Source organism: Podarcis pityusensis (assembly GCF_964106645.2).
Source record: "Podarcis pityusensis genome assembly, chromosome: 5".
NCBI lineage: Eukaryota > Metazoa > Chordata > Lepidosauria > Squamata > Lacertidae > Podarcis > Podarcis pityusensis.
This window is the reverse complement of record NC_138032.1, coordinates 25,913,160-25,936,490: the sequence shown is the minus strand read 5'-3', so window position 1 is coordinate 25,936,490 and position 23,331 is coordinate 25,913,160. Positions and strand designations below refer to the sequence as shown.

Below are 23,331 nucleotides of genomic sequence, written 5' to 3'. Positions count from 1 at the left end.
TCTGAATCAAGAGGATGGGTCACTAAACCTTTCAAAACTGAAATGATTGGACCAAATTTGACAGGAAACTAGTAGGGCCATGCCCAAGATTTGGCCAAAGCTTGAATCACAAACTGAAGCAGATTCAGGCTTCTACCAGGTTGGGTCACAACAGCCCCAGGTCACCCCAGGTTGGACTGCCTGGAGTGATCCAGAGCTGTCAGGGAGTGGGGTGTTAGGTGAGAAGGCAGAAAGGCAGGCAGCCTCGACAAAGAGCACCATGGAGCTGTTTCTTTTTTAAAACAAAAAATTATTTAGTTTTTCAGATTTTAAAAAATTACAATTATCAAACAGCCAACATAAAAAGAGAATTGCAAAGAGTTGTTTCAAGGGGACTCTCAAACAGTCCCACACTGTGTTTTGGTAGTGTATACAATCCATATGTATTTGCCCTGTCGTTTCTTAGGAAATACTGTGTCTTGATTCATTTCCCCTCGAGCCAGTTTAATCCATATTGAGAAAAAGAACAAGCTGGTTGTGTTTCAAGCCAGTTTTGCACACACAGTCCTACACTGAGTGCACAGTCGTAGCACTACTAAGCTTCATTGTCAGTTATGTTATTTAGTGATTTGGTAGGTTAGATAGCTGTGTTACCATTGACATGTTCAATGTGGCTTCCCAAAAATACACAACTGAACAAAACAGTTGCACAACAATACAGCATGAAATAATGCAGTACAAAATCATAGCAAACATTTTTCTTTTTGTTACACTTGCAGTATAAAATATAAAAAAGGCAGACATTAGGACCATCATATAGAATACAATCCTTAGCAGGCACTTGGAGAGCAGTAATTTGGTCACTTTCTAGGCTTTTTGACTGCAGCAGTGAATAAAGGGTTGGATTTCTGCCGCTTTGCTACTAAGCCTGTTGGTGATCTGGAAAGGATGTGCAGCACTTTAACTATTATTTATAATTAATACTTCTATTTATACAGTGATTTATTAGCTGAATCAAAATAGTATTTTAAAGCAGTGCAATTTTTTTGGCAATATTTTGAGTTACCTAGAGGGAATATTATAGCTTCTAGGGTATGAAGAATACAGCGGTAGTTGCAAATTACCAAAATAAGCTACTATGGCAACCCAGTCAGATTGGCAGGGTATAAATGATTTTACAAAGTATTATTACTACTACTACTTTAAATGCAAAACAAAAATAAAAAGTAGAATCCCTTTTACAAGTTGGATTGGTAACTTGTTTTAGTAAACAGTTATGGGAGAACACAATTTTGGATATTCACACTCATATTTCCATTTTCACACTGCAAAATTGGCCTGAACTAACGACGATGTCTCCCATGATGCATCCCGCCATGATGATGCATCCCATGATGCATCCCTGCATGATGATGTATCCCATGATGCACCCCAGCACCATGGTGTGCTCCATGATGCACCCCAGAACGACGTTGACGGTTTCTGTTTCCCGCACGTTCGAAAAACATGAAATCCTAAGTAGTAGAAAAAAGAACTATGAATATATGAACTCTGGACTCAAATCCATAATTTACTCTATATTTTAAAACAGCTATCCCAAAATTATTTAAATGGAACTACTGGAGAAAACATGACAAGCAAGAATAAGGAACATACAACCCTCTAGATGTGTCTGAGCTACAGCTCCCAGGACCCCCAGCCAGAAGATCTCATGCTTGAGGACAATGGGCGTTCTAGTTCAACAACATCTGGAAAGTCACACCTTTTCGATTTCTGCACTAAAGTATGGCTCACTGAACCCACTGCGGTGGAATGTGTGTGCAAGACTTGGGCACAGGCAACAATATGTCCAGCTTGTTTTCATTTTGCTTTAAATTCAAGGACTTGCATCCAGTAGCAGCACATGTCCCTAGGTCTGGTTCCTTTGTATCTTGAATGCAACTCCACGAGGTCGTAAGCAATTTATCATTTGAGGGTTGAGGAAATGTTTCCATGCTTGGAAGTTTGTACTTTGGGGGTGGATGCTTCTTCACTGTTCCTTTTATATCAAAAATGCTAAGTCAGGGGTAGGTCAGTCAGTACAGAATCAGACTCTTCATCTCAGGGTTGTGGGTTCAAGCACCACTTTGGGCAAAAGATTCCTGCATTGTAGCATGTTAGATAATCCTCTTGGTCTCTTCCAACTCTGCAGTTCTATGATTCTATAATACTAGGCTGAGCATCAAAAAAAAATTCAAATGCAAACTGAAAATTGTACAATGCACATAAGCCTGTGCAAATTTGCATTGGGTCCTTTTCTTTTTAAAATTCTGGATTATTTTGTTAACACACATCACTAGGCATGACTGCCCATCTTTTCTGGCACTCCAGTTACAATAGTGACCGTTCAGTACTCATCAGAAAAAATGCCTCAGAGTGACATCATGAGGCTGCGATGGCTACTGGAAACCACAGGGTGGCAGAGGGCTTGAATCCTGCTTGCTGGTTTCCCACAGGCATCCGGGTTGGCCAGTGTGAGAACAGGACTGTGGACTTGATGGGTCATTAGTAGGCTGTTCTTACGCTCTCAACACAGTCATAAAATCTCCACCCCCATCATTCAGCTCCGAGGGCCTTCTGGCGGTTCCCTCACTGTGAAAAATGAGGTTGCCATGGAACCAGGCAGAGGGCCTTCTGGGTAGTGGCACCCGTCCTATAGAACAGCCTCCCATCAGATGTCAAGGAAATATGCAACTATCTGAGTTTTAGAAGACATCTGAAGGCAGCCCTGTTTAGGGAAGTTTTTAATGTTTGATGATTTATCATGTTTTTAATATTCTGTTGGGAGCTGACCAGAGTGGCTGGGGAAACCCCGCCAGATGGGCGGGGTATAAATAATTTTTAAAAATATTATTACTACTACTACTTTAAAGGGAAAACAAATTAAAAAACTAAAATCCCTTTTACAAGTTGGATTCGTAACTTGTTTTAGTAAAGTTATGGGAGAACACAATTTTGGATATTCACACTCATTGCAAAATTGGCCTGAACTAACGTCGATGTATCCCATGATGCACCCCAGCACGATGATGTATCAGTCATGACGGTTTCTTTTTCCCGTACGTTCAAAAAACATGAAATCCTAAGTAGTAGAAAAAAGAACTATCAATTACATGAACTCTGGAATCAAATCCATAATTTATTTTATATTTTACAACAGCACATGTCCCTAGGTCTGGTTCCTTCGTATCTTGAATGCAACTCCATGAGGCTGTAAGCAATTTATCATTTGAGGGTTGAGGAAATGTTTCCATGCTTGGAAGTTCGTACTTTGTGGGTGGATGCTTCTTCACTGCTAAGTCAGGAGTAGCTCAGTCGGGACAGCATGGGACCTGATGGGTCATTGGTGGGCTATTCTTAAGCTCTCAACACAGTTATAAAATCCATTAATCACGCAAAAAGAATAAATAATCCAGCAACATAACTATGGTTCTGCCACAGCTGCAGTGGCTGAGCCCAGTTCAAAGTAGTGACCTAGAAAGCCCTATATGGCTTGAGGCCCAAATACATGAAAACAGCATCTCTCCCAGCACGAAGCTACCTGGACCCTACATTCATCCCCCCAAGGCCTCTTTTCCAGCTATGGAAGGCTCTGCACAGTGAGGGTGGTCTCAACATATTTTCAACGCCAGGTTACTACTTACCTTAGGCATTTGTTGAATTCTGATGGGTTAGCATAACCCATAGAGGTTTTTATAATAAGAAGCAGTTTATAAATTCTTTAGGAGTAAGTAAAAAACTAAACTAAAATATACAGCTGGAGTTTTCAAAGTTGCTGTTGCTGCTTTGTGAAGTGTCTTGGTAATTGGTATGCTTTTAACTCTATATTTTTGCATTGCCTGGAACTGTATTAAGGGACAAATAAATAAAACAATCATAGTAATGCTACTCTGCTTTCTTTCCACATATATCTACAGCTCTGGATTCAATGCATGTTTTGACCAGTTATCTTCCAGTAATAGCAGCTGGCAATGTGACCTCGTGTACAGCTTAAGCTACCTCAGAATAAGCAATGAATTTTGCTGCTACGACTGAGCTGCAATTCCTTCCACATGAAGCTTGCTTGCAAGAAGCCACCTTCTTCCTCACATCATTATCCTATTAGTACCAGCCTCTCTGTCTTCTGTCAGAAATAGATTACCATTTAGTTCATGCCCTTGGTATAATACCCAAGGAATTGGCAGGTATGGAGATCCAAGAAGCGCAGTTATGAATAAGTATGGATTGCAAAGAATTCTAGAGCAAAGAAGCTTTCTTTTACTTGTCAGAGCAAACCATCCAAAGCAACTGAATTTTGATGACTGAAAGAATCCTTTCTGCCATTTGTATTGTTGGAGAAGAAAATGTTCTGGACAGAAATTTTAGGAGTTGAAACCACTGTAGCTGGGAGAAATACTTGTGGGTGGTTCTCTACCCTTGAGAATCACGAAACTTTGCAATAATAGTCTGCCTGCCTGCCCTTCATAAATGCCCTTGTCACTTTCTCCTTAAGATTTCAATTTTTAGTATACAGTGGTACCTCGGGTTAAGAACTTAGTTCGTTCCGGAGGTTGGTTCTTAACCTGAAACTGTTCTTAACCTGAGGTGCCACTTTAGCTAATGGGGCCTCCCACTGCCGCCGCCGCGCAATTTCTGTTCTCATCCTGAAACAAAGTTCTTAACCCAAGGTACTATTTCTGGGTTAGTGGAGTCTGTAACCTGAAGCGTGTGTAACCTGAAGCATCTGTAACCCAAGGTATCACTGTACACTTGAAGAATTGTTGCTGGCTAAAGAAAATATGGCCTGGCCTCAAAGGTAAGAAGAATGAAAAACTTGATATTGTTGAAATCATCTGATGAAAATGAAGAGGTTGTAGATGTCTCAGCAACATCCAAGCGGAAATGGAATGTCTATATTATCCATTTTCTCAACTACTTTGTGATGGCCTGGGATTTGGACTTGGAGGCTGAACCTGAGGGATCCCAGCCTGCACAGGAGACCCCGCCTCCAGAACCAGCTGAGCCGGGGCTGGGGCCTGAGCCTGAAGGGTCCTCACCTGTGCTGGATCCTCAGGTGCAGGCACCAGCTGAGTCTGCTCTGGCCCCTGAGGTGATGGAGGACACATTGCCTGCAGGTGCTCCACTCTCAGCCCCGTCAGAGGTAGTCTCTGGGTCTGGTAACCCTCCAGCCACTCCTGAGCTGCAGGCTCAGGGCAGAGAGGCGGAGGGAACTAAGTTCCCGCAGGAGGAGTGCTCGCCTCCAGGCCAGGAGAGGCGAGTCACCTGTGGACTGGGGCCGCCCTATGCCTTGGGGCAGATAAAAGCCAGCCAGCCCCAGTCCCAAGTTGCGGGAGCAACATTGTTGGTAGCCAGTTCCTGCCTGCACCTGTCCTGCCGGATCTCCTGACCTCACTCGACTCCCTGCCTTGGACCCAGCTTCAGCTTTGATGGACTGCTTCCATACTGCAACCTCGACCTCAGACTGGACTCGGCTCTTGCCTCACAGTTAACCCACGGGACCAGCACATACTTCTTCTTCAGCACACTGTCTACTTTGCCCACTTATGCTGCATTCTCCATCCATCCAATATTATCTCCTTATCTTCTCTGCTGTGAAGTACAGCACTGTTTATAAGAAGAGACTGCTGGATCAGGCCAATGACCCATCTAGTCCAGCATCCTGTTCTCACAGCGGCCAGCCAGATGCCTGTGAGAAACCCACAATCAAGATTCAAGCACAAAAGCACTCTTCCCTCCCATGGTTTTCAGCAACTGGTATTCAGAATCATTGCTGCCTCCAACTGCAGAATAGCCACCATGGCTAATAACCATCAATAGCCCTCTTCTCCATTATAAGTTTGCTTATAAGGTTGAGTGGGACTGCAGTCTTAGATGGTAGCATCTTCATTTTAAATGAATTAAACCATCAGTGTAAAGGAAATAATTTACTATACTCCTAACACCAAACAAACTGGATTCTTGTTTGGTATTAGGAATTTAGTAAATTATTTCCTTTACGATGACAGTTTAATTCTGTTGCACATGGGCCCTGGGCATCCAGTTGTGAGGAAGAGCGGTGTAACATTAAAATAAAGGTCCTTGTGCCAGTTCCCCTGAACCACTGCTCCAGTGCAGTGGACCTTAATATCATACTGTAGAGTCTGAGGTACAGTATAAGGCTTACCAGGAGCATGCAGGCCCCCATGGTGATTGCTTTCATTTTGATATCAAGGTCCATGGGGAACTGGACATCAAAGATGCTTGCATCTGTGGCAGCCTCTCTTGCCATGCCTGTCCACTTCCTATTGATTGTCCCGACTGTAGAGTTCCCATCCAGTGTCTTCACCTGGTTTTTAATATGAACAGAAAAAAATATTTTATTTGCAAGGTGTTTTTTTGTTTTCATTTAACTACATTTATACAGTGCATTCAATAAAATACCGTATTTTTTGCTCTATAAGACTCACTTTTCCCCTCCTAAAAAGTAAGGGGAAAGGTGTGTGCATCTTATGGAGCGAATGCAGGCTGCGCAGGCTTTCACTGCGCAGCGATCCCTCTTGCTGTTCTGGCTTCTGAGATTCAGAATTTTTTTTTCTTGTTTTCCTCCTCCAAAAACTAGGTGCGTCTTGTGGTCTTATAGAGCGAAAAATATGGGTAAGCACACAGTATAACATAAAGCACAAAAATAAGGCACAGCACTAAGAATTAAAATTATGAAATGGCCCTAAGTATAGAGAGTTCATCATCAAACATAACCTATCAATAAATATATATCAACTTCAACATCAATTAAAAATTACACATCTTAATAACAATAAATGCTATAGTCATTTAAAAGGGTCCAGCGGATCTCCGGCTGAGCCATGAGGTTCCTGGTTCAAGCTGATCTACACTGGTGAAACTCCCTCAGCTGGAACACCCCTAGCCAGCTTGAGCTGAGCATGGCAGATTTTAAGGTGGCGTAAGCCTTGAAAGCAGGGAATTCCAGGGGTGAGACCGGGGCGGGGGGAACCTCGGGCTGGATCCTAAGCCTATTCAGCTCAAGTCACATGACCTGGTAAATTCGGCATAAGTTAAGCCAGCAAAAAATGATATAACTCCAAACCTTTGTTAAAGGATTGTTTTCCCTCTGCCAGGATTAGGTTGGAGTTTGGAACCGGTGTACCTTACGCTGGCTTAATTTAAATTGGCATACTTCACATTAGCTTCCCATACTTAGGATTAATCCCACCCCCATCTGTCCCCTTTCAGTTTCTCTGCCAGCATATCACAGGCATAAGGCTGTAGTTTAGCGGAAGAGCTTTTGCTTTGCAGATTCACTCCCCAGCATTTCCAGGTAGGTCAGTGGATTGATGCTGAATCTCAACAAGGAAGAAGTATTGTTTCTGGGTGACAGGGGGGTGAGCAGGTGTGGAGACTCCCTGGTCCTGAATGGGGTAACTGTCCCACTAAAGAACCAGGTGTGCAGCCTTGGGATCACACGTCAATTCTGTGTCCAAGCCGTCTGTCTACCAGCTCTACTGGCACGTAAGCTGAGACCCTGCCTGCCTGAGCACTGTCTCACTGAGGTGGTACATACTCTGGTTAACTCTTTTTTGGACTACTGCAATGCACTCTACATGGGGCTACCTTTGAAGGTGACTCGGAAACTACAACTAATCCAGAATGCGGCAGCTAGACTGGTGACTGGGAGCAGCCGCTGGGACCATTTAACACTGGCCCTAAAGGATCTTCACTGGCTCCCAGTATGTTTCTGAGCACTATTCAAAGTGTTGGTGCTGAGATTTAAAGCCCTAAATGGCCTTGGCCTTGTATACCTGAAGGAGCACCTCTACCCCCATCATTCAGCCCAGACAGAGATCCAGCTCCGAGAGCCTTTTGGCAGTTCCCTTATTGCAAGAACTGAAGCTACAGGGAACCAGGCAGAGGACCTTCTCAGTAGCGGCACTCAGGAAGCTTGTAATATCTGATGTTTCATTGTATTTTTATATTCTGTTGGAAGCCGCCCAGTGTGGCTGGGGAAACCCAGTCAGATGGGCGGGGTACAAAAAAATTGTTGCTGTTGCTGCTGCTGGAAGAGTCTGCCTGAAACCCTGGAGAGTCAGTCCAGACGTTACTTAAGCTAAATGGACCCATGTTCCCACTCAATATAAGACAGCTTCCTATGTTCCTGTGTACAGGTTTTTGCTCAACCTTATGTTGTGCTTGCAGGGGTTCAGCAGTCTGATGCTTCTAAGTGGCTATAGCATTTATTGTTCTTGCTTTAGGATTGCCCCCCAAATCACATATTCCTTCCATTCACAGCCCTGCCACAACCCAGGCCTGGTGCAGGACCTGATGCAAGGTCCCCCCCAACACAACACACTTGCCAGACTGGAACAAAGCAGAGTATGGGGATGCAAGGAAGGAGCCAAATCTGTACCATACTGTGTATGCCACTATCAGCGCTTTCCCCATTCCAATACAGTTTGGCTTCCACTAAAACCTACAGTTTGTTTTGCTATCCCACGGTGAGCAAAATTAACATAATTAATTAATTATGTGATCAGCGTCAATGCATTTCAATGGAAGGGAAATAGCAAAAACAAATAGAAAATATCTGCTGTGTGCACAACGTTTGCAGACAGCAAATGCCCATCATATTTGCTTTTATGATTTCCATTCCTGACCTTGAACAAAACGCTTTGGACAGAATTATCCAACACCCCTAGCCCTGAGACGCTAACACCTGCTACTATGAGTAAATTCAATGCCCCAATAATGAATGCAATTAGTGTTCTGATACAATATACTTCAATAACAAAGATCTGGCAGGGAAACCTAGGAATTTAGCTTTTTAAGGATTGACTTACCTCGAAATGAATATCCTGCCAACAGCGGCATGGCACACATGGCCCAGTCATTTTAAGTACGCTTTCTCTGGCCTCGTTTTGGAGAACAAATTTCGGGAGAAAGGGATGCCACTTCTGTTTAACATAACCAATGACTGTGCCTAGTGGGGCCTGAACTTCAAGCTTCAAAGGAAAAACAGCACAGTAAGAACAGGACCTTGCACTTTCGTCTAGTGCAGAAATGCACAAATAAGAATTTCCAGGTTTATAATACAAGCTGGAGTATGCCCAGGATGAAAATACATGGGGAAAATAGGTTAACCAAAGGTATAGTGTGTCCTCACATACATGGCATGTATTTTCTTGAGGAAAGAGATGTGAAGGTATATGCTGGCATAAATGGGTATTTGCAAAGACATAAGCCTGAAGAGGTCTAAAATAAACAGACACACTCTTGCTAATGGTAGAGAGAGATCCACTTAAATTTGTCACTGTGGCTTCAGAAAAAGAACGGTCCCTGTCCCTACTATAATGGAAAGTTTCATAATTCTAATGAATTGAATCTCTGTAATTAAAAATATGAACTGAAATGATGGGAGCCACCTGAAAAGAGCCACAAAGAAATCTTGAGAATTAATAAGTAGGTATCCCTAAAGACGCAGGTGGCGCTGTGGGTTAAACCACAGAGCCTAGGACTTGCTGATCAGAAGGTCGGCGGTTCGAATCCCCGTGACAGGGTGAGCTCCTGTTGCTCGGTCCCTGCTCCTGCCAACCTAGCAGTTCGAAAGCACGTCAAAGTGCAAGTAGATAAATAGGTGCTGCTCTGGCGGGAAGGTAAACGGTGTTTCTGTGCACTGCTCTGGTTTGCCAGAAGCGGCTTAGTCATGCTGGCCACATGACCCGGAAGCTGTATGCCAGCTCCCTCAGCCAATAAAGCGAGATGAGTGCCGCAACCCCAGAGTCGGCCACGACTGGACCTAATGGTCAGGGGTCCCTTTACCTTTACCTATCCCTAAAGAGTATCATCTTGAAAGTTGGAAAGACTAATTTGAGGAAGAAAATCAGAAGATGGGCTCCTAGGAAAAGTGCAAGTTTACCTCTTGCAAGCAGCAAATACAAGGGCAGCAGCAAATGGAACACTGGAAATCTCTTGTCAGCTGCATGATTGGCTGGCTTGCACTGTCATAGAACTTAATGGTGAAGGGGCGTATTGCCCCATAACAATTCAGGGTGTAGTCGTCATTTTCCTCAGCTGCAAAATACACCATCTGCCCCACAGAGTTTCTGACTTCATATCTGTTGCAAGTTTCAAGGCCACTTATCACTGAAAAGGAAGCAACATCAGTTTGAGTGCTTACGTAGTTGATCCAAACGCTTGTCATGAAGATTATGAACAAAAATTGGAGCCATCAACTTTAGCCTCAAATCTACAGTACTAAAGCCTTAGAACGGGGGTCAGCAAACTTTTTCAGCAGGGGGCCAGTCCACTGTCCCTCAGACCTTGTGGGGGGGGGGCGGACTATACAGGTATTTTGAAAAAAAATAATGAACGAATTCCTATGCCCCACAAATTACTCAGAGACGCATTTTAAATAAAAGGACACATTCTACTCATGTAAAAACATGCTGATTCCCAGACCGTCTGCGGGCTAGATTTAGAAGGCGATTGGGCCGTATCTGGCCCCCGGGCCTTAGTTTGCCTACCCATGCCTTAGAAGAATATTCAGCTTCTTGCCTGTCTAGTAAAATAAGACAACATGTAGGTATTACTCTGCCTTATTGTCTGTCCAAACACTGAACCAGTTGAGCAAGCAGCAAAGAGAGGCTGCCGGGCCTCACTACAGGTGACGTTAAGGACACGATTAGCAACATGTATTTGTAAATGTTAATATACTAGGTTCAGAGGGGATGGTTAAAGATTTCAGCAGGAGGAGATGTTTAAACCTGCCTCTCCAGTTGCAGTTTCCACAAAATCTAACACCTTCATGGACAGTAATTAGCACTGGAGGAAAGTTCCTCTTGGTTCCAATGAGAACTTTCCCCCCTAATGTTAACTGCTGCAGGGTGGGGCATGATTTCAAATGAAATGGGCCTAGAGAAAAGATGAAGCCTGCACTCCACTCATGTCTAGGTAACAACCTGGTCCTTAATATTTTTAAGGTACAATGTGATTGCTCATCATGTCATTAACATTACATGCAGTCATGTTTCAGGATGTGAAAATCATTTTGTACAAATAAGGGAAGAAAAGGAAAAGAATGCTCTCACTTGCATTCTTAGTCTTTTTTGCACAACACATTTTTTTTTACTACTACTATTTATTATTATTTTTGATCTTTGGGTCAGCTGGCTAATTTGCTTTTACAGAAGTGCTGTTTCACCCCATCCCATTTTGGCTGTTTTTTCCAATTTGTTTTATTCTGAGTTGTTGTTTATCGCACACCACCTGTAATATAGGGAAGGTGGCTAACGCATAGCTTTAGTAATAGATATATGTTAATTTGACACCCATGAGAACATCCTGGATTTTAAAAAAGCACAGCCATCAATTTGAAAGTCACTCTCAATGCTGAATTAGAATTTAAGTAAGATAGCAAGATCATACTTTCCATCAGCTCAATCTGCTGTTGAATTGATAGGTGATCAAGCTGTTGCAAAGATAAAAGGCAAAAGACAAGAGCATACATGTTAAAACAGAAATGCATTACAAAACGATTACATAGGTGCAATTATTTTAATGTAACATTGTACATTTTTGGTAATATTTATGGTCATTTACACTGCCACCATTTTCGTTTTCTGCACACTTGCTTAGAGGTGCTTATATCCACTGTTGATATTCATCTGTCTCGAGAGACAATGGAGTGTGCCTCCAGGGGTGAAGCCAAACTTCTGCATTAGCCAGCTCCTCCTCAATGAGGAAGGCAAAGCAATGCAGCTCCTTTTGAATGTTATGAAAGGGCAGAAAACGGCTAATTGTTCTTTTTATCATTTATTTTATTTTTATTGCGATGGTGGGTGTCTGCGGAGAGTGGTGGAGGGAGATGGTAGGCAGCTATCCATCTACTCAAATCAAGAGAATGTGATTTTGAAAGTTTGGGTGGTAAGAAAAGAAAAGGAAAGGAAAGGAAAGGAAAGAAAGAAAAACCACAGCTGGTTCTTGTGCATGGCTTCCCAATTATGATTGCCAGGATCAAGGCAGGGTTCACCATGGCAACTGTGGTGACCATATTTGTGGAGACTGCTGTGCTTGGTAAATGATGAGACATAGGGATAAATGGAGGGAGATACCTGGCTTAAATATTCCAATCCTGGAGGGCATTTTGGAATTGCAGGAGGTGGCGGCATCCAAATCACAGGCACATTAGGCTGATACTGAACCGGGACAGCACTGTAAGTTGCTGGCAGACCTAGGAAATTTGAAGAAAGTTATCCAGGAGTGTTTTGAAAGATCAAAACCTAATTAAAACATTATTTTAACCTCTAGAATTCTTGAAGACCCTAAAGCTGCAATCCTAACTCCCATTTACCTGGGAGGAAGATCCACTGAATTCAACAGGACTTGGTTCCAAGTCGACATGGCTAGGGTTGCACTGCAAATCAGAAACAACTGAAAGCAAACTGAGCAGCTTCAGAAGGGTTCGTGGTTGTACTGTATGTTTCAACAACAACCCTTCGCTTTCACCCATCAGTAAGAGCCCATAAGGGCATTCAATAAGGTGGAAGGGTCACTTTCAGTTTCCATACACTCTATGCCTCCGAACTACAGCCTTGCTGTATTATATTTGATCATGGATTCCTTTCATTGTGGCAAATCATTTTGGATAATTTCACAAATGTGATTTATAACTACTGAAAATAAATTCAATGTTAATTCTTCATCATGTTCCAATTAAATTCTGCAATAATCTCAGTCAAGATCGCAAGACTTTCTTTTTTCTTTTCTTTTTTCCTTTTTTTAAGTCGGCTGTGTTACAGGAAAGAAAATGCATTTCAAATGCAAGTTTTTCACAAATGCAAGGTTTCACAAACTTGTCATCAATGGCTGAAAAATCCACTAGAGGGCGCACAGAGTATTCATCATACACACAGGGGTGTAAAATGAAAAATCAAAACACTGTACACTACTTTATACAAACGATTTACACCACCTCATTGTTGATAGATGTGTTGGAGGCCTGTAAGGGATATGGGGACAATGCGCTCTCCAGTTTCAATTCACCTAAATTCCAGTTCAAAACATAATTTAACTTCAAGAAAAATCACACCTGTTTCTTTGCCGCCCACTTCTCCCTGCTCACATTGGGAGGAAGCAAGCTATGATGTGCAAGCCAAGAACAAACTTCGGCTACAAGTTGTGCTTTGTTAGTGGCAAAACAAACCACAATCCCTGCTACGGACACAACACTAAACCAAGGTTCATGGTCTGTTTCTCCCAGCAGTGACACTTCCATCATCCACAGTGGGTGTGAGTTCACTCTCACACAATAAACCATGGCTTTTGGCTTACTGTGCGATGTGGTGATGCAACAACTCAGGTTTTATGCTGTGTGCCTTACCATTGTACTACAAAATTCTGAACAGATAACAGCAACTGAGTCGTGATTAAGGATAACAAACAGACTTTCAAATCCCCAGGAAGCCAGTAAGCTTAGCCTAACTTGTTGGTTTTATTGGGGGGGAAATATGGGCAGGAGGTGGATCTTGGAGGAAAGGCAGGATATAAATGTAATAAATGAAGATTTAAATGAATAGTCATACAGCCACATTCTGAATATTTCACCTATCTAAACATCATTTTGTAAGCAAACTAAGAAACCCTGCATAGACCCAACTGCTTACCTGGGACTGCAGGTCCAGGCGCATTCGGAGGATATCCATATTGGGCTTGGCCAGGTGGATATCCTGGGCCTGGATATTGTGGAGGTGGTGGGGTAGGCTCAGATTCCTTTGCTGGAAGAAGAGAAAGACAGTCAGGTGTATGGTACGTTACACTTGTGCCCTGCATCTCCATTATCCATACCTAGACACTGTGCATGTGAAACATTGTGAAGCCTGTTAATGCTTTTGGGGCTGGGTTATTGGTTTGTTTTTGTTTTAATTATGCATTTTGTGTTTTGTATTGTGTATTTTTTTATGTGAAGTGCCCTGAGATCTGTGGAGGAAGGGCGGCATACAAATTTCATAAATAAAAATAAAATAAATACATGAGAGAGGTGAGGACAAAAGATTATGGATCAAAATTCAATTGCCAATTGCTGGGGATCCTTACACCCCTATTTTAGCCTTTTTAGAAATGCTAGTTTGTTGCAATATTTATATTAAAATGTGTTAGGTTTACCATTTCTAAAAAATTTATAAATGTTTATAAACATTTTATAAAATTATTTCTTTAAAATATTAATAAACACATTGCCATTTTAATTTGGAAGTCAGCTGGTTGTAGAGAGAGAGAAACATAGGCTGTGAGGTGCAAAACACCAAAAGTTGTCAACCTGCAACTTCTGAGTTTCATTTCCTTTGACCTCAATGCCACTGGGTGCCTGGAGGCAGTTGGAGGATGGATGGCGGCTAATGGATTGAAATTGAATCCTGACAAGACAGAAGTACTGTTCTTGGGGGACAGGGGGCAGGCAGGTGTGGAGGACTCCCTGATCCTGAATGGGGTAACTGTGCCCCTGAAGGACCAGGTGCACAGCCTAGGAGTCATTCTGGACTCACAGCTGTCCATGGAGGCACAGGTCAATTCTGTGTCCAGGGCAGCTGTCTAACAGCTCCATCTGGTACACAGGCTAAGACCCTACCTGCCCGTAGACTGTCTTGCCAGAGTGGTGCATGCTCTAGTTATCTCCTGCTTGGACTACTGCAATGTGGTCTACATAGGGCTACCTTTGAACTACAACTAATCCAGAATGCGGCAGCTAACTGGTGAATGGGAGCAGCCGCCGAGACCACAAATAAAGATCTACACTGGCTTCCAGTACGTTTCTGAGCATAATCCAAAGTGTTGGTGCTGACCTTTAAAGCCCTAAACAGCCTTGGCCCAGTATACCGAAAAGAGCATCTCCACACCCATTGTTCAGCCTGGACACTGAGGCCCAGCTCTGAGAGCCTTCTGGCAGTTGCCTCACTGTGAGAAGCAAAGTTACAGGGAACCAGGCCGAGGGCCTTCTTGGTAGTGGAGCCCACCCTGTGGAACACCCTCCCATCAGATGTCAAAGAAATAAACAACTATCTGACTTTTAGAAGACATCTGAAGGCAGGGAAGTTTATAATGACTGAACATTTTAATGTATTTTTAATCTTTTGTTGGAAGCCGCCCAGTGGCTGGGGAAGCCCAGGCAGATGGGCAGATTATGAATATTATTATTATTATTATTATTATTATTATTATTACCACCGGGTTCATCAGTCAGTGCAGACTTTTCAGCACCGGATTTATATGCTGCCAATACATAGACTGTCCCACCAACAGCCTATCTGCAGCATTTTCAATCAGCTGCAGCTTCCTATTTTCCTAATATAATGCATTTTTGTATGGTTTTTGCCCTTAAATATTCATATTTAAACGCACACTTTACTCTAGTTAATATAAATATTTTACACATTACTCGGCTGGAGAATTGTATTGCAAAATTCAGATAAATGTGAATTTCAAACGTTTGCTGTATTTTGGTTTTGTATGTTATTTCAGGAAGTGAGAATTATGTAACTTTGCCTTCAAATGTAACCTGAATCAAATTTCTCTCCCAACTCTACCTAACAGAAGAGATTCCTGCTTCTGTGGCATTATTTTAAGTCTTGCTCTTAAATTGGAAACTTGAGCCCCCTCCTACATCAGACTGGAAATAAGAACAGAAGCAGAAGCAGAGAGGCATTCATGCAAGCAAAACCAAGGAATGTGCATATTCCAAGCTCAAAAGCAAATAAGTCACACACACAAACTGCTTTTTGTTGTTTTACTCACATGGCATTTCCATGATTTTGCATACAATCCTGTCTGGAAAAAAATAATATATTTATTTTACAGTGTGATCATTTCTCCCCACTTCTGTTTGCTCTTTGGGATGATTGACAAAAACAAATGTTACATCTGACCAGCTGTTATGAAAAGATAACATAGTCCAAGGCACCCTTGTGGAGACATGAAATATACAGCTATGGATGCTACAATCCTAAACACACTCACTATGAAGTAAGTCCCATTGAACTTGCTTCTCTGAATATATATGTACTGGACTGCACTGTACAAAACTGCAGACAGAATTCCATTTTGGTTCCAGGTTTCTTGGTTCGAAATCATAGATTTCCACCGAGAAACCCCCTGCCTGTTCCAAGGTTTGTTCAGTTGTATTTGCACTGCCATTCCCCATCCTCCTCTGCAATGTTATCAACTATGCAACTCCTTCAAGAGCATGAATATAATCTTTCAGTTGAAGTCACAGTACATCAGGGGCTTTCTAATCTTATCAATGCACACACAGTATTTCTCAAAATGAGGGGGAGTTAGAAAATGTTTTGGAAATCCTACAGCACAACAGAAATTTCTTCTGTGCAACCGCTGTTTGCAATGTTAAAGTTCTTTTACGCAATAGGCCACTCGGAAGGGTTATTCTAACACATACTCAAGATGTATGGAGCAGGAAGGAAGAATCTGTAGCTTCTGGATATTGTTGGACTCCAACTCTAATTGTCTATTGGCAATCTTGGCTGCAGCGGATGGGGTTTGGAACTACAAGTTCCCTATGCCTGCCCTAGGGAAATCCTGCAGGAAGCCTGTGCTACAGAACCCAGCTAATGTAGCATGTAGGGTTCTGATAATAAACTAGTTCACTTACCACCACTCTGTATAGTCTGAAATGAGTTATTCAGTCCAACAGCCAATGGAAACACTATTCATTTCCTCAGGGGGTGACAGAGTTAAAAGGAGGGGGGGAAACGATCCTTGAGACAGGAATTTCCTTACTTGCTTGTGTTGAAGGATAATTTGCTAGACTGGGTAGAAAGATGGGGTGGGTAGGCAGGGTATATTGAGGGTAGATTCCCATGGTTGGAATTCTATGGCATGTTATTAGCAAATGTTCCATCAGCTTGCCAGGTGGAATGACCTCCTTCCCCTCTCCCTGTGTGCTATTCTGTGGGTTCCCCTGAGCCAATTTGGGGGGGGGGGTGCATGGGGGAAGGAGATGGGAGAAGCTGCATGGCACAAGTGGAAGCCCTTATGAAGGTCTTCCTCTGATGGGGTTCATCGGGTGAATCCCATCGCACAACTGACAGCATTTGTCCTATATCAGCAGTGGCATGTGTGGTGGGGCAGAGCCACCTAACAATGCCATCATCACTGTTGTTGACCTGGACAGGGTGATGGTGAGGTCAGGGCTGTATAGTTGCAGTGGCAGGAGCTTGTTGCAACCATGTGGCCCTGACCTTGTTGTTGCTCCAGTTTCACTAAGGAAAGAAGCAGAAATGCTGGTATCAAGAGGTAGCCTCACTCTGGAGTACAACTGAATATAAACAATTATAATTACAGATTGGGACCTAGTCTCTGGGCAAATGCTCTTCTCATCAATAGACACTGCAGCTTCTGTTTAATAAGATGCAGTTTGCTGGCAGAACAATGAGCCAGATTAATGTAAGGGCCACCATCTTCCACATGGGCCTGTCCAGTTATGGAGCTATGTACTGGAAAACCTTCTTCACATCCCTTTGCCTTCAAAAGTTAGATGGGTGAGGACTGAAGCGAGGACCTCTTCAGTGGTAGTGCCATGATTTTGGAATTCACCTGGCACTGAGGGTGCCTCCAGGCAGGAGCATTCTCTCACAAACAAGTCATTGAGATCCAATATTTCTGTGTGAGCCAGGCATAGGCAAACTCGGCCCTCCAGATATTTTGGGACTACAACTCCCATCATCCCTAGCTAACAGGACCAGTGGTCAGGGATGATGGGAATTGTAGTCGCCAAACATCTGGAGGCCTGGGTTTACCTATGCATGGCTGTGAGCAATGGGCATGCAAATATCTACACACCTTGTTTTCCAACCATATTCATCTGCTATTGTGACCAGACCCAGAAATAAAGAGGCGATGGGTTGAAATAGGGCCACATTTTATTATTAACCAAAACTTTGAGCAAGCTCAACCTTGCCCATTTCAAGTAGCATGACAAAGCCTGGGCCTTATGGTAAGTAGGGAGGCCTTTGTGCCCCACACCCTCCCAGGGCCCCACAATTCCAGGCAGGTGTGCAGGTGAGGCTCAAGAATGCTCCAGATCTAAGCTAAGGGCCCCACACCCTACGTTATATTAGCTGGCCTCCAGAAACACCCATCACCTTCAAAGGAGCCTAAGGGTGTTTCCACTGTTCAACCTGCAACCTTGGTTTATGGAGCCATTTGATGCCTAGCTTAAATATTTGAGTTTCTAACACTGTCTGTTCCCTTATCTAACCATAACCTTTCCCACACCTTCCCGCCGATAATGTGACCCAAATAAAGCATGCAACCAAATCAACCTGTAATTTCCACCCCTAAATCACAACATCCCCTGAATACAGTATGGAGTGGGCAAAAAAAATCCCACCCAGCTTGGACAATTTGCAGCCAGACAAAAAAAAACACAAAAATGCTGCTTAAACAAGACGCAGCTGGAAATCCCACACAGCCAAGGATGGTAAAGTCTATGGCATGGGTGTGGTGCAGAAGTACACCAGGCAACCTGGTTTTGCAACTTTGTAAGAAGGAATCTTACAAGGTTGGGCAATATAGACCACCTGTCATTCACCCCCAGTCGGCAGTGCTTTTCAGGCAGTATATATTTCCTCCTGTCCCATCCACCCCACTTGTTTCATTCTGAGCATGGGCACACATGCCTTAAAAAATGATCAAAATGGCTGGGAACATTTGATTTTTTGCAAGTTTTTTTTTAAAAGGTTGATATACAAGTTTTCCAATATACCAACTTCCACAAAACTGCATACAAAACAAAACAAAAACCGTGTGTGTGTGTGTGTGTGTGTGTGCTGCACCTAGGCCCACCAGCCATCCACTAAGGAGCACCTCACCAATGGAAGCAGAGCAGAGGGTGTGGTAACAGATGGGTTTGGGGTAGTGGCACACAATGCGCTCCAGTATGTCCACAGCTGGGTAACATACATTTTTTCCTCCCTTAATGCATTAACCATGCATTGGGCAAATCTTGATTCAATGTGGGGGAAAGTGCAGGATGACATTTGGAGGAGGACAATGTCACATTGCTGGCACACACGCCAAAACCCCATGTAGACATGGGATGTATCAAATCCACTTCAAATTGCCATGTGTACACCGCCTGGGAGAAAAGCAATAGCTGGGGCTTTTGGAGCAAAGAGCTGGGAATGAAAAGGTTAAACAGCCTCTCCTCCCTACAACTTCCAGTGCCTTTATCTGATCGCAGCACAGGGAGAATCAAAGGGGTATAGTTTCAGGGTATATTTTCAATAGGTATAGTGTCAGGAAATCTCTGCCTTCCCCCAAGTTGATGCATTGCTTCCAGGCAACTTGTTCATGGAGCTTTCCTCTTGACTTGTTTTCATAGAGACATCAGTTAATTATACTGTATTGTAATATGGGGGGGGATGGGATGGGAGATGACGTTTGATTGAGCAAATGTTACCCCACCACTTTCAGAGTGTTTCCCCATCACTTACCACAAACAAAATGAAACATTATTTTAAGAGAGTTTGTGCTTTTTTACAAAAGAGCTCCAAATCAGCAATGGTTGCACAGCTTAATTTGCTAGCATGGCTACAAGAACATAGAAGCTGCTTTGAAATGAGTCTATATAGCACAGTACTGTCTACACCAGTGGTGGCCAAAGTCGGTCCTCCAGCTGTTTTGGGACTACATTTCCCATCATCCCTGACCACTGGTCCTGTTAGCTAGGGGTGATGGGAGTTGTAGTCCCAACACAGCTGGAGGGCCGAGTCTGACCACCACCATTGCCGCTGTGGGTTAAACCACAGAGCCTAGGACTTGCCGATCAGAAGGTTGGCAGTTCAAATCCCCGCGACGGGCTGAGCTCCCATTGCTCAGTCCCTGTTCCTGCCAACCTAGCAGTTTGAAAGCATGTCAAAGTGCAAGTAGATAAATAGGTACTGCTCCGGCGGGAAGGTAAACGGCGTTTCCATGCACTGCTCTGGTTCGCCAGAAGCGACTTAGTCATGCTGGCCACATGACCCGGAAGCTGTACGCCGGCTCCCTCGGCCAATAAAGCGAGATGAGCGCTGCAACCCCAGAGTCGGTCATGACTGGACCTAATGGTCAGGGGTCCCTTTACCTTTACCTTAGTCTACACTGACTGCTGATGGCTCTCCAAGGTTTCAGGCAGGGTTCTCTCCCAGCCATACCTGGATATGCTGGAGATTGAACCTGAGACCTTCTGCATGCAGTGCAGATGTTCTGCAACTGAGCAACAGCCCCTCCCAAATGGAATCCCTAACTGGATCGAATCCCATTCAGAAATAACAATTACTGTATCTGGATGCATTCTTGGATTCCCACTTAGGAGCTGCTCTTGTCAGCATGCCATGGAAAAACAGGAACTGGACTCCAGGGTCTGGAAACTTTGACTCTGAAAGGGGTTGTTGACATCCAACTCCTATCATGATTAGCCAAGTAGGTGAGGCTGATGGGAGTTGTAGTCCAACAACATCAGGAGGGTCAAGGGTTAAATGACTGTGGTTTGTGATTATGTAATCCACCAATTCACATTAGTTAGTAAAGGTTTAACATTCTAATTAAATGTATGATTTTTAAAAAACAAAAACATCACTACCACCACCACAGCATTATAATTCAGAATTCGCCACTTGGCATCTTGTTGTAGACAGCCAAGATTGATATCTAGGAAGGCTGGATAAGCACAGAATCGTGGAGTTGGGACCCAGCGGGTCATCTAGTCCAACCCCCTGCAATGCAGGAATCAACATCTAAAATTCAACAGTTTCGCTTTTCTTGGCATGGATATACAATACAGTGGTACCTCGGGTTACAGATGCTTCGGGTTACAGACGCTTCAGGTTGCAGACTCCGCTAACCCAGAAACAGTACCTCGGGGGGTGAAGAACTTTGCTTCAAGTTGAGAACAGAAATTGCACGGCGGCAGCGGGAGGCCCCGTTAGCTAAAGTGGTACCTCAGGTTAAGAACAGTTTCAGGTTAAGAACTGACCTCCAGAATGAATTAAGTTCTTAACACGAGGTACCACTGTACTAAAGGGGAAATTTCACCGATGGTGTTGGGCAATGCCATCTATGGAAACCTGATTTCGCGTTTCCTGTTTAACTCCCTTCAGCCTGTCCTTACTTAACGGCAAAATAAAAAAATTCCTTCCAGTAGCACCAAATTAGAGACCAACTAAGTTTGTTATTGGTATGAGCTTTCGTGTGCATGCACACTTCTTCAGATGCACACGAAAGCTCATATCAATAGCAAACTTAGTTGGTCTCTAAGATGCTAATGGAAGGAATTTTTTTATTTTGTTTTGACTACGGCAGACCAACACGGCTACCTACCTGTAACTTACTTAACGGGGCGTCAAAGGAAAGAGAGGTTGATGCCCCGCTCCCCGCGCCGCCTAACCGGGGCCCCGGGCGGAGACCTCTTTTTAACGCGCCTAGTCTGGAAGGTTACAAACTCACTTGGCAGCTACTAATTCGAACCCCTTAGGGGTTGCTTTGCAACAGTCTTCACTCGCGCTCTCCTCCGATGCCCATATTTGCTTTCTACCCCGAGGTGAAAGCCAATACCTTGCCGGTGGGTCTCTATTCGTTGCTTCTCCACGCGCCGCAGGCTCAGAAAAGCCACAGACGAGGACGTCTCTTTAGAGACACGCCCTTGCAATGCAGCGCAGGGGGACAAAGGAGGGGCTGGGAAGGAGATAAAATGGAGCCGGCAGAGGGAGGGGAGAGTGAGAGTCAAAACAAGAGTGAACAGAAGGCGGAGCTGGACGCAGCCAGCGGAAGCCAAGGCTGACGCTCGCTCGCTGGCCGAGGCTGCCCTCTTGATAACGCTCCCTCGACAAAGCGCATTTACATGCAGTTGTAGGAGCTGTCCAGTCCGTCTCCATATTAGAGGATCAGGAAATAAGCGTTGCCAGGACGTCCAAAAGCTGGCTGTCGCGGCTCGGGGGAAAGGAACTCTGCGCGTGCACAGGAGTCTGCCCATTTTTATTACTCCTCACCATGTTCAAGGGCTGATCCTTAGGATCGAAAGAGAGTGTTTCGGAGCTGTACGCCTGCAAACTTTGCCCCTAAGCGAAGAGAGTCACGCCGCCAAGCGGCAGAGGAAAACGGGTGTGCTTCTTCCAGAATAGCGAACGTGTTTATACTAATAAGCGAAGCAAATACCTTTTTCTACAACCCGGAATGCAGAACTTTGAAATTCAGAACTGCTACTACTTTTTGTGCGGGCGTCAACAGTTGTCACCCCCAGTGCATTTTGGCGCTTGAGTTTACTGGGTTTCGCAGTGTATTCTGGTGCTGGAATGCGGAGTTTGAAATCCTGGCAACCTCCAGCTCTAGAGGCGCATGAATATTATTTGCTAGAAAGCCAAGTGGAAGAGTCATATTGGGTTCATGCCCTTAGGCTTGCCTAAAGAAACAGGACAAAAGAAGTACAGTATTAATAATTTAGCAGTTTTCATGTTATTCTATTTTATTAAAGCAACTAGAAAAAATATGATGATGGGAAGATCGCACACAAGTGAAGGGAAGCAGTGGGGAGGAGGGGAGGGTTAGGTTGAATTTGGGAAATAAAATAATATATGGGACAGCAAAGGATATAATAGATTCTTCTAGAATAGTAATATATGGTAACCAGAATAGAAGTTCAAAAGGGGAAGTAAATGTATTTTTAGTATTTTCATTATTGTAATAGTAGTTATTATTTCTTATCGGTAGAAGGCTATGCTAATTTAGGCTTCTTCGTTTTGCTGTCTGTATAATTTTCTTAAGTCAATAAAAAAAGGGGGGGAAAGAAACCAGATGTTGGATTACGTAGATGGCCTGGTCCAGAAAAACTCTTCTTAATGTTGCAACATAATGGTATAAACAGTGTGTGATAATGTCCAAAGCGATCACTAGCCTACTTGCTTGCTCTCTACTTTTTTTTCTCCTGAACTGCTTGTTCTGCCACCCACAGGAGTCTTTACAATATGGCATCTGGGATGGCTCAGTCAGTAGAGGAGGAGTCTCTTAATCTCATAGCTATGGGTTCAAGTTCGACTAATAAAGCCTCTAATAAAAGGTTTATTGTTCCATTTAGCAACAGATGAAAAGATGGTTAAAGAAATAAAGAATTTCAATAATCTGCTTTATGGAAGGAAGCAAGAAGCAACAGAGAGCAGAATAAGGGCAGTTTAGAAATAGCTACTGCAAGGTAGACCAGAACTCCTTTAGGCAAACTTGAGTATACAGCTAGCAACTGAGGGCAAAGCACAGTGACCCACAAACTCTAGACACTACATATTT

General features: G+C 43.5%; 1 protein-coding gene across 5 annotated transcripts; it reads right to left on the bottom strand.

Annotated features, from left to right (window-relative positions):
* Window positions 1-681: 681 nt before the first annotated feature.
* Window positions 682-22,042, bottom strand: LOC308478407 (phospholipid scramblase 2-like). Of its 5 annotated transcripts, XM_081008109.1 has the most exons (10): window positions 21,610-22,042; window positions 15,796-15,828; window positions 13,671-13,781; window positions 12,120-12,238; window positions 11,434-11,476; window positions 9,926-10,152; window positions 8,850-9,011; window positions 6,182-6,343; window positions 3,014-3,100; window positions 1,351-1,493 (listed from the first exon to the last, which is right to left on the bottom strand). In XM_081008109.1, the coding sequence occupies exons 1-9, from the start codon at window positions 22,025-22,027 to the stop codon at window positions 3,053-3,055; spliced, it is 1,323 nt and encodes a 440-aa protein (XP_080864235.1). In that variant the 5' UTR covers window positions 22,028-22,042; the 3' UTR covers window positions 1,351-1,493; window positions 3,014-3,052. The 5 variants fall into 5 exon arrangements, with proteins under 5 accessions (XP_080864233.1, XP_080864237.1, XP_080864236.1 ...); XM_081008107.1 differs by lacking the exon at window positions 3,014-3,100 and having other exon boundaries at window positions 682-1,493; XM_081008111.1 differs by lacking the exons at window positions 3,014-3,100; window positions 21,610-22,042 and adding an exon at window positions 21,502-21,595 and having other exon boundaries at window positions 682-1,493.
* Window positions 22,043-23,331: the final 1,289 nt, after the last annotated feature.